The 11,775-nt window shown below is 39.1% G+C and overlaps 1 protein-coding gene across 1 annotated transcript; it reads left to right on the forward strand.

Moving 5' to 3' along the window:
* Positions 1-947: 947 nt before the first annotated feature.
* Positions 948-9,169, forward strand: LOC137640814 (uncharacterized). The gene is made up of 3 exons (XM_068373284.1): positions 948-1,010; positions 7,971-8,098; positions 8,905-9,169. Exons 1-3 carry the CDS (start codon positions 948-950, stop codon positions 9,167-9,169), a joined length of 456 nt encoding a protein of 151 aa, XP_068229385.1.
* Positions 9,170-11,775: the final 2,606 nt, after the last annotated feature.

The following is an 11,775-nucleotide window of genomic DNA, read 5'->3' on the forward strand; positions in this document are numbered from 1 at the left end:
GGCATCGGCTGATGCAGTCATTCCTCAGCCTCAGGAGGAGATACCAACTGCCCAGAATCCGGTAGATTCTGAAGTCTCGACCGCCCTTCAAGACATCCAATTGGACGATAGGATGTCGGAGGTGTCCGATTATACAGAGAAGGACCTTCTGGAGGAGCTGTCCCAGGCTCCTGAAATAGAAGAGGAAGAAATCGACGAGGTGTCGGTTACATCGGTTCCGGCCCCAGGACCTGTTCCCTCTACATCGTCTGCTATCCAAGATGACCTGGGAAGGACTCTTTCTTCTATTGTTGAGATGATTCAACAAATACAAAAGAAGAATGAGGAAAAGGAAGCTGCAATGAAACTGGAGATACGTAGACTTGCAGCATCACGTGGGCTCCAGAAGCGACTCAACGTGAAGGATCTTCCTTTGTGCTTGGATACCAATCCTTGGAGGTATGCCGAACACATGCCAATGACAACAGGGAAGATTGTTATTTCGGAGAAGTTGGGTGCAATTCCCCTGGAAGATGTGGAATTTTGGCCCAACAAAGACTCTTACCCGGACTGCTATGTCCTTCTTAAGAAGGAGCCAGCCTCAAAGGAGGAGACGGAACTCGATGAAAGAGAGGGGCTTCACGAACTCAAAGATGCCAGCCTTGAGTAAGAAGCTTCCCTCCTTTGTGGCCTCTCCAATCAGATCCTTTCCCTTCATGGAAAAGGGATATAAGGCAGCCTTAAAGGCGGTGGAGGCAGGGAAACCATGCCCCTCCTTGGAGGAGTGCAAGCCGTTATCTCTGACCCTGCCCCTGGACCAAAAAGACTGGAAGGACGTCCACCTTACCTTCTCAGTCGGGAAGCTGGAAGCTGATATTGCTGAATGTCAGTTTGGTGAGGAACTTCCAAAGATGTCGTAGTTTCCCTTGCGCAGAGAGCAAGAGACGAAAGAAAGACTTGCGGCATCGATGTCGTTGCAAACAACATTAGAAACTATGGCAAGTGACCGCAAGAACCAGGTCATGTTCATGGTAGTGGCTAAAACCCATCTGGCCACAGTTACGAAGGATCTCTATAGCTTTATTAAAGCTAGGAGAACCTGTAGCGAGTTCGTGTTCGCCTCGGCTGCGGTGAGGCACGAACCGAGGAAGCTGATCTCCTCTTATATCTGGGGTAAGGACCTCTTTCCCAACGAAGTGGTTAAAGAGATAGTAGACAATGCCGCCACGAAGAATAGGAACCTTCTTAAAAAGTGGGGCTTAGATCTTAAGAGAAAGTCTTCTCCGGATGAGGGTCCCCAACCCAAGAAGAAGACAAAAAGGCCTAGGCTATCCTCTCGGCCGGCTAAACCCTACCGACAGCAACAACAACAACTTCCTGCGACCGCGGTGCCTCAGACGGTGGCACAACCTCCAACCAAATACCAGCTGGTACCTCAACATGTGGCGAAACAGTCGCCAGTTTTTAACCCAGCCTTCGAAAGGCAGACTTTTTCCTTTCGTTCAAAAGCTAGAGGAATACCCAGGGGCTCTTCTAGACGCCCTTCAAGGGGAAGGGGATCCAGGGGAGGACACGGTCAAGGAGGCATGGCCTCAGGTCCACAACAACAGAAGTGAGATTCTTCCAGTAGGAGGGAGACTACATCTATTTAGAGATCGTTGGACCTTCGATCCCTGGGCCCAGAGCATAATAAAGAATGGACTAGGTTGGAGCTGGAGCAGTCCTCCACCTCAATTACCTCAGTTCTTCCAACACTCTACCCCCGTTCTGGAAGAATATGTCCGAGAACTCTTAGAGAAAAGAGTAATCCGAAATGTTAAGTCCATCAAGTTCCAAGGAAGGCTCTTTTGTGTTCCAAAGAAGGACTCAGAAAAACTCTGAGTCATTCTAGACTTGTCACCACTCAACAAGTTCATAGTGAACTACAAGTTCAGAATGTTCACATTTCAACACATAAGGACCCTGCTGCCCAAAAGGGCATATACCGTCTCTATAGACTTGTCTGACGCTTATTGGCACGTTCCAATTAATCGTCACCTCTCCTCCTACCTAGGCTTCAAGTTACATAGAAAACTTTATGCCTTCAGAGCCATGCCTTTTGGGCTAAACATATCCCCAAGGATTTTCACGAAGCTTGCGAACGCAGCCGTTCATCAATTACGCCTAAAGGAGATCAAAGTAGTGGCCTACTTGGACGACTGGCTGGTGTGGGCAGCATCCAGGACGGAATGCATGCAAGCCTCTAAGACAGTGATCCAATTCCTGGAACATATGGGATTTAAGATCAACATCAAAAAGTCTGGACTATCTCCAGCTCAAAAGTTTCAGTGGTTGGGAATCCAATGGAATTTGGAGTCACATCGACTTTCCGTTCCTGTGAAGAAGAGGAAAGAAATAGCAGGATCTGTCAAGAGACTATTGAAATCCAAACGGATATCAAGACGCGGACAGGAGAGAGTGCTGGGTTCTCTACAGTTTGCTTCGATAACAGATCCAGTGCTAAGAGCCCAGCTAAAGGATGCAACAGGAGTCTGGAGAAAATACGCATCAAATGCGCGAAGAGATCTAATGAGGCCACTACCGACTCGACTGCGAACGCTTCTCATGCCATGGTCCAATGCCAAGCAACTGAAGAAATCAATACTTCTTCAACCTCCTCCCCCGTCAGTGATTATCCACACAGACGCTTCAAAGGAAGGCTGGGGATGTCACTCTCATCAGAAGAGAGTCCAAGGAGCTTGGTCCAATCTTTTCAAGTCATTTCACATCAACTTTCTAGAAGCCATGGCAGTACTTCTGACACTAAAGAAAGTATATCCTCGCCACTCGACCCACACAAGATTGGTTCTAGACAGCGAGGTGATAGTGAGATGCTTGAATTGACAAGGGTCGAGGTCACCTCAAATCAACCAAGTGATGTTGGCCATATTCCGTTTGGCGGAAAGGAAGAAATGGCACCTCTCAGCAGTTCACATTCAAGGGTTCTGTAAAGTGACAGCGGACGCTCTATCCAGGTTTACACCAATAGAGTCAGAATGGTCCCTAGACGCAGGATCGTTCTCCTTTATCTCGAGTCATTTCCCGGAGCTGCAGATAGACCTCTTTGCGATGAAAGACAGCAAGAAAATGGATCGTTTTGTGTCCCCATACGAGGATCCGCTTGTGGAGGCGGTGGTCGCTGTGTCCCTAGACTGGAACAGATGGTCCAGTAATTATATGTTCCCTCCGCACAACCTCCTTTTGAAGGTCCTCGACAAACTGAGATCCTTCAAAGGGAAAGCGGCAATAGTGGCCCACAAGTGGCCAAACAGCGTGTGGTTCCCTCTGGCATTGTAACTACGACTAAAGTTTGTACCGCTACTGGATCCATACCTGTCTCAGCGAGTACAGAAGTCGACTGTCTTCGCTTTATCAGAGAAAATCCGGAACCTACATCTCATGATTCTCTCTCCTTAGCAATGAGAAAAAGATTTGGGGTATCAAAAGCCAGTTTAAACTTTTTGGAGGAAACCAGAAGACATTATGAGGCTTCAGGGAAGAAGCGGGTATCCTTTGTCAAGGCGAAGAAACCAAAAGAAGTCTCGACAGATTTCTATTTGTCATTCTTCATTCACCTTCATGAGCAAGGTTTAGCAGCCAACAAAATATTATTGTGCAAGTCTGCCTTGACAAGACAGATGCTATATGCCTTTCAGGTCGACCTTTCTAACGACGTTCTTAATGAATTACGAAGGCCCATGCAAGGCTTAGTCCTTCAGCGCCTCTAAGACCCATTTCATGGTCATTAGATAAGATTCTTCATTGTGCCTAAATAATGATCAATGAAGAATGCGCTTAGAAGGACTTGAATTAAAAGTCATATTTCTGTTTGTACTCGCTTTGGGGGGCCAGAGTTAGTGAAATAGTGGCTCTCTCTAGAGAGGAAGGCCACGTCCAGTTCTTGGAGGGAGAACTGAATCTATTTCCAGATCCAACATTTATTAGCAAGACCGAGCTACCCACCAACAGGTGGGGTCCCTAAAGATTCTGCCCTCTGAAGGAAGATGCATCTCTAAGTCCAGTGGAGTGCCTAAAGGTCTATCTTCATAGAACTTCAGACTTTAAGGGAGGACAGTTGTTCAGAGGAGAAACCTCGGGTTCAAAGCTATCTCTGAAACAACTAAGGGCGAAACTCACCAGTGTTATTCGCAGAGCGGATCCAGACAGTACACCAGTAAGTCATGATCCGAGGAAAGTTGCCTCTTCCATGTAATTTCTTTAATTATATGGACTTTGAACATCTTTGTTCGTACACCGGCTGGTAGTCGTCCAAGGTGTTCTTTATGCACTATGTGAATCAAGTGGAGCAACTCAAGAGGTTTGTGGTAGCAGCAGGTAGAATTCTTAAACCTTCTGTTTAAATCTGCAAGGAACAGTGTAATTAATTTGGGACGATTAATTAAGAGGGTGGGTGTGTAGTCACAGTTTGTTACTACACACTGAGCGATAGGCCACCAACGTGACCTTACGAACTGTTCCATTGTCTTTGGTGAACTATAGCATAATACGGACACATAAACAGTATACAGACTGTATCATTATTATTAATATTTCGATTGAAGTGGCAAATTTGTTTCCTTTTAGACGAAACAATATTTTCTGTTGACTATTTTCTTTATGCTTTAACGGATATCGTCTACATTTTATAAATTTTATGAATGTTGATCTGATATGTATGTTTATTAGATTTTTAATAAACTAGTTCATAGTGAACCCTGCGTCTTATTCGCCCACACTCATTTTATTAGAAATGTAGTGAGTATTAAGATTAAAATATGGATGATTTTATCATGGAATATCTTTTAAGATTGTTCCTTTCTTCAAGCAAAAATCCTCCCGCTTTAACCCTTCCTTAGGAAGGGTTGACGTTGTAGCCTAAGGGGATGGTGGTAGATATGCAAAATTTGTTCCTATGCGGATATAACTGTTATCCAATAGTTAATAAGAGTAGATACATTGGGAGATATGTCAGGAATTTATACTGACATTGGTGACTCTTATAATAACTTTGCTTAATAATGTATAGGGCGAGACCACTATACAAGCTTGTCATTTTGTCATCCATAGTTATTATGTACTCCTCGAGACTTTTTCCAGAGTCTAGTATGACTCTTCCTTGTAGGGTGCAGGAAGCACTAACATAGTTCATGCTTAGATTAAATGATGTATGACGGTAACATCATAGGTCTCTAGGTCTAGACGGACCAAGAAAATACTTTCTTGAGGGTACGGCACCGGTTGAGAATCCACAGATACAGTAATGCTCTGGTAAACTTCCATCAGGACGACATGGCCTGAGCCCAAAAAAACGATTTTGAGCGAAGCGTAAATCTATTTTTGGGTGAGGTAGCCATGTAGTCCTGATGGTCCCGCCCTTCCTTTTATCGTAAAAGGGCTTATTGACCCCTCCCTATAATACAGTATCCGTAGCACCTCGTATATCGCTACAAGGAATAAAGATGGCGTTGCCGCCTTCATCAGATACACACTGGAAACGAAATAGGAGAGATTCCTTATGAAATGCTCTCTTTTCATTCTCATTTCAGATACTTTTCACTGTAACCCCTCAAAGCGTTAATACTGTTCGGGGGTAAAGATAGCTATGTGACGTGTCAAGAATACGCCCTCTGATATTATGCGATATCCCTGTTAGATTTATTTAGGGATATTCGTTCCAGGAGTTAAAATTCTGGATACCTTAAGGTAAAATTCTCTGGGAATATCACTGTAGTCATATATACCCTAGGAAGCTATCCTTTTGGAACTTCCATCAGGACGACATGGCTACCTCACCCAAAAATAGATTTTTCGCTTCCGCTCAAAATCCGTTTTGTTGTGAGAAAGACTTTTGGTATAAACGAGATTGTTTGTTTAAGTTTTACCTAGGTTAGGACAGTGGTGCATGTCTAGGGCAAATGATTATTTTAATTTGACTACAGCTAAAATGCCGTTGTGTTTGTGATTGCTGTATTATAATTTTTATTCCTTTACCAGCGTGGAAGTGTTTGATTATTTTTTGAGTAAGTACAGTTTTGTTTATATCTGCTTTTCGTGATTGTAAATGATAGGAAAAATTTATTCTTTATCTTTGATTATAGAGTGATAGTTTAGTTAGTTAGGAGTATTCATAAGTGTTTTTATTTGTTTTAATTTTGCAGGTCTTAATTCCTCCTTTGGAGAACTTATTTTTTAATGTTGCTCAACTGTTGAAGACCTGGCCTGTAATTAATTGTGTTTAGACTGCTCATGAGGATTGACCGACTGTTGATGACCTGGATTGCATTCAAGAACCTTAGTTGATTGTTCTTGTGTCAATGATAATGATTATTATGATAATGATGATGATGATGATGATGATGATGACACCTATGACCCGAAGAGTTAAGGCCGTTGTGGCAAATTAACAGACACTTCTGTTTCTCATAGAGTGGTGTTGTGCCAAATAAGACAGTTGGCTAAGTGAATCATTACTTAAGTGTTTTTTTTTGCGACTGTTATTTAGCGAAAGTGTTAAGTGAACACATGCAATATATATATATATATATATATATATATATATATATATATATATATATATATATATATATATGTATATATATATATTTATATATATATATATATATATATATATATATATATATATATATATATGTATATATATATATATATATATATATATATATATATATATATATATATATATATATATATATATATATATATATATATATATATATATATATATATATATATTTATATATATTTTTATATATATATTTATATATATATATATATATATATATATATATGTATATATATATATATATATATATATATATATATATATATATATATATATATATATATATATTTATATATATATTTATATATATATTTATATATATATATATATATATATATATATATATATATATATATATATATATATATATATATATACATATATATATATATATATATATATATGTTTCTGTGTTTTGAAATTTGGGTTGTGGTAAATTTAAGGTTAAGTTTTTTTAGTGTTTAGTTTCAAGCTTTATTTATTTTGAGGGTTTATTTGATTGTGGAAGGGTTTTTTTGTGTCAATTGTTTTAGTTTTAAGGAATATAGTTTTAAGGGTTTGTTTTGTTTTTATGTCCTTTTTGTCCAAGAGTCCCGCTGCTGATAATGTAAAGGGAAAGTTTGTGCTGAGAAGGCATTTGTCTGTTTAGAATGATTCAAGGGTGTGAGGCTTGTTCAGTTGACATCGTGCCACATTATTTTGGAGACCGAAAAGGGACTTCCGAGGTGGGATAGGAAGCTGGACTCTTGGACAAAGGACTGAATTAGGTTAAACAATTAGATATAAGACTTAAAAATGGAAAAGCAGAAAAAATTATTAAGGGAGGAATTGCGGCTGATTAAGGAGCGAGAGGAGAAGTTGTTGTTAGAGAATGCGAGGTTGATTCGTGAGAATAAGGAGATGCAAAGGAAACTAAGGGAAATTTGGGGAACTGTAGAGAGAGTGTAAGAGGGTATGGAGATTAGGATGCAAGAGAATGAAGAACGATGTAAAAACGAATGGATGCTATGATATGGCAAGTATTGGGAATGATGAAAACTTTCATGGGTAAAGGTGCAGTCGGAGGAGTGGTTTCTGCTTCGGAAAATGGGGTGATAGTGGAAGAAAAGGTTAAGGTAACTGATAATGGGGAAGAGAGTGATTGCGAGATTGAAGATAAGGGAATAGGCAGAGTAAGGATGAACAGAAATGTAATAGGAAGAATGAGAAGAAAGGTTAAAATAATGTGAAGAGGGAAAAGAAGAAAGATCAGGATGAGAGTGAGGATGATCATGAATGGGTGAAAGTGGTAAGTAAGAAAAAGGGTAAGAAGGGAATAGTTAAGAATAGGAATTTAAGTGTCAAATTAGATTCGTTATATTCGAATTAGGAAGAAGGAAACAATAAGGGATTGGTCAGTGAAGATAGTAGTAGGAATGAAGTTAAAGTTTATAAGACAGTGGTTATGAGACAGGTACCGAGGTGTGAAAAGTTTAATGAATATAGCAATAGGGATGAGTAAGACTTTTTTTTAGTGAGTATGAAAGGTTCTGTCAGGCTAAGCATGGTGATAGTAAGAGAGTTTGGGCTAAGGAGTTAGGAAAATATGTGACAGGGTATTTGTTGACATTGTATGGTGGGATAATGAGTGTAGGGGATGTTGATTATGAAAGTGTGAAAAATAGAATAATTGAACAGGTAAAACATATGAAAGGAAGTGTTAGGTATAAGCGTAAAAAGGATTTTGATGAAGCCAGATGAATGTAGGAGAGGTAATATCAATGTATGTGTGTAGGCTGGAAATGTTAGCTGGGGAGAAGTATGGGGATGAAGGCATAAATGAGAATAAGGAATTAATGAAGAAGTTTTTGGCTACTGTGCCTGAGAATGTTGCTGAGTTTATTAATTTGAAACGTAAGGGGAAGATGTGGTGGACGAAAGAAAGATTGACATGGGATGATATTTCAGAGATAATTGGGGATTACGAGTTAGATAGGTGTATGAAAGAAAGTAAATCTTTGAATGTAAGAACAGGAATGTAGGAAAGTGTGCCAGAATTTATTAGTTTTAGAGATGCTGTTATGAGAGGACCGATGAAAGTAGCTGATAGTGTAGTAGATAGGAGTGTTAGGGCGAGTAATGTTGGAATACCTATAAGAAAAAAATGAAGGGTTTAGGCAAGGGAATCAGGCTAGGAGAGATAGGAGTGCTAGTGCACAGCGAGGTAGGACAGGTAGTTGTGTCCGTGAAGAGAAGTGTTATAGTTGTGGGAAAGTAGGGCATAAGAAGAATGAGTGTAAATGGGCATTAGGAGCATGTTTCAGGTGTGGAGAGACAGGCCATCGTATTAGTGAGTGTAAGAAAGAGAAAGTGGCTAAGTGTTATGGGTGTGGTATGACTGGGCATATAGCGAGTGGATGTAGGAGTGATCATACGAATGTGAATTGCGGCAATTGTGGTCAGAATGGGCATTATGCGAGGATGTGTCAGGAACAGCGTGCTAAATGTACTGTATGTGGTGTAGATGGGCAAATAGCGAGGGTTTGTAGGAAGAAGGGATTAAGCCTACCAGGATATTTGGGAAACTAGTTAGTCAGATGGTTCAAATGGGTGAGTCCTCCTGTGTGTGCAGAAGGAATAGGATCAATATTTGTGGTAATGGGAGGAATAAATGGTTGGAAATGAGTAAGTATGAACTTAGTATGCACGAGATGTTAGGGCTAGAAAATAAACAATTAGTGTTAGTTGAATATAGGAAAAAGAGGTTTGAAAGTTTTAAGCGAGGAAAAAGTACAAGGGAAATTTATAGGTATAGGTAGGAATCCGAATATGCATGGCAAGGGTATAAATGTATAGGTGAGTATGGAAGATAAATGTATTAATACAGCTGAATTATGGCCGAGTATGAATGATAGTAATAGTGTGTGTTGTTTTTCCTTAGATGATGTAAAAGAAAGTATGACGAATGCAAGAATGAGAGATAGGAGAATGATAAGTAGTATGGATGAAACTTTTATTAAAGTAGAAAATGGTTTGGATGCGATGGATGAATTGTTGACAGAAATATGTGAGATTTTAGGGCCCGATGATAGTGAGGTAGATGGAATAGTGCATGATTTATTAGATGATAGGAGTATAGATTAGAATCGGAATAGGACATTGAATGATAGCGATATGGAAGAAGTGAATGAGAGAGTATATGAAGGCACAGTTACTCGAAGTAGAGATCCTGTTCCCGACTGCGACTGGGTTATGAAAAATATTAGGTAATTGTTGTGTTAGATGGATTTGGCAAAGTAATTGGGGAGGAATGAGAGGCTTAGTTTTTATTTCTATATTTATTTATTTATGGTTTGTCAAATAGAGAGAGAGAGAGAGAGAGAGAGAGAGAGAGAGAGAGAGAGAGAGAGAGAGAGAGAGAGAGAGAGTCAGCGAGCAGGAGGTAGTTAGTATGAATTAGATTGTTTGTTTATGTTTTAGCTAGGTTAGGACAGTGGTGCATGTCTTGGGCAAATGATTATTTTGATTTGACTGTAGCTAGAGGCAGTTGTCTTTGCAAATGCTGGATTATAATTTTTATTCTTTTACCAGCGTGGAAGTGTTTGATTATTTTTTGAGTAAATAGAGTTTTGTTTATATATGGTTGTCTTGACTGTGAATGATAGGACCAGTTTATTATTTGTCTTTGATTGTAGTGCGATAGGTTAGTTAGTTAGTTAGGAGTATTCGTAAGTGTTTTTATTTTTTTTTCATTTTGCAGACCGTAATTCCTCCTTTAGAGAACTTATTTTTGAATGTTGTTCAACCGTTGATGACCTGGCCTGTAATTAATTGTGTTTAGACTGCTGTAGTGAATTGACCGACTGTTGATGACCTGGATTGCCCTCAAGAACCTGAGTTGAATATTCTTGTGTCAATGATAATGATTATTAGGATGATTATGATGATGATGACGATGACACCTATGACCCGAAAAGTTAAGGTCGTTGTGGCAAATGAACAGGCACTTCTGTTTCTCATAGCGGTGTTGTGCCAAATAAGACAGTTGACTAAGTGAGTCATTACTTAAGTGTTTTTTTGTGACTGTTATCTTGTGAAAGTGGTAAGTGAACACACGCAATATATATATATATATATATATATATATATATATATATATATATATATATATATATATATATATATATATATATATATATATATATATATATATATATATATTTATATATGTTTTTGTGTTTTGAAGTTTGGGTTGTTGTAAATTTAAGTTTAAAATTTGTTAGTACTTAGTTTTAAGTTTTATTTATTTTGAGGGTTTATTTGATTGGAGAAGGGTTTTTTTGTGTTAATTATTTTAGTTTTAAGGAATATAGTTTCAAAGGTTATGTTTTGTTTTTTATGTCCTTTCTGTCCAAGAGTCCTGCTGCTGATAATGTAAGTAGAAAGTTTGTGCTGAGGAGACATTTGTCTGTTTAGAGTGATTCAAGGGTGTGGGGTTTTTTCTTGTGTGTCATCCCACCACAACCACAACACCAAAACATTTCCTCATCTCGTTGATGTTCCAGACTTTCACTCTTTTTGAACTTGCCTTTGGTTGTGGCGTGAAGTAGATGTAACTATCATCTTCATTGGCATGATAACATAGAAGGACAAATAGGTCAGTGTCATCTGCTATCAAAATAGTTTCTTCTTTCTATGCCAGTTCTACAGCAGTCTTCACAATCAATATGTCAGTGTCTCCAGATACATGGACTATTTTACAACCTGCTTCTTCTAAACTCTCTCCCAGCAATATGTTGAACAATTGTTTGTTTTCTTGATTAGCTAGGAAAACATTCTTTTTTAGTTTGAACACCATTAAAAGGGTCAGTGACAAATTAAGACCAACAGAACCCCCTGCTTGGCGTCGGTTAGTCGCGTCTTTAATGGATGAATCACTTTCACACCCATCAAAGAAAACACATGCTTTTCCATATCTAGTTGTGACATATCTGAGGTATTGGGCACAGATCTCATAAAATGTGTGACTTTTTTGCCATGGGAGGAGTTGAAGTAGCGCTCCACCATCTAAGAGATACTGTGGATCTGGAAACTGTGGACCAGATTGTACAGGAAGTCAGTTCCCATATTGCGCCCGTCAAAGCCGGTTTTATTGCCTTTCACGGTAGTCCAAAATAATCAAACAGTGCTGGTGG

Source organism: Palaemon carinicauda, chromosome 5, assembly GCF_036898095.1.
Source record: "Palaemon carinicauda isolate YSFRI2023 chromosome 5, ASM3689809v2, whole genome shotgun sequence".
NCBI classification, from domain to species: domain Eukaryota; kingdom Metazoa; phylum Arthropoda; class Malacostraca; order Decapoda; family Palaemonidae; genus Palaemon; species Palaemon carinicauda.

What these genes read in the sequence shown, in the direction of transcription:
- LOC137640814 (XM_068373284.1), top strand. Translation starts at nt 948, where the DNA reads ATGTCGTTGCAAACAACATTAGAAACTATGGCAAGTGACCGCAAGAAC. An exon ending in AGAACCAGGTCATGTTCATG is followed by an intron (nt 1,011 to 7,970) that starts GTAGTGGCTAAA and finishes TATTCGAATTAG; the next exon opens with GAAGAAGGAAACAATAAGGG. An exon ending in GAATATAGCAATAGGGATGA is followed by an intron (nt 8,099 to 8,904) that starts GTAAGACTTTTT and finishes AGCATGTTTCAG; the next exon opens with GTGTGGAGAGACAGGCCATC.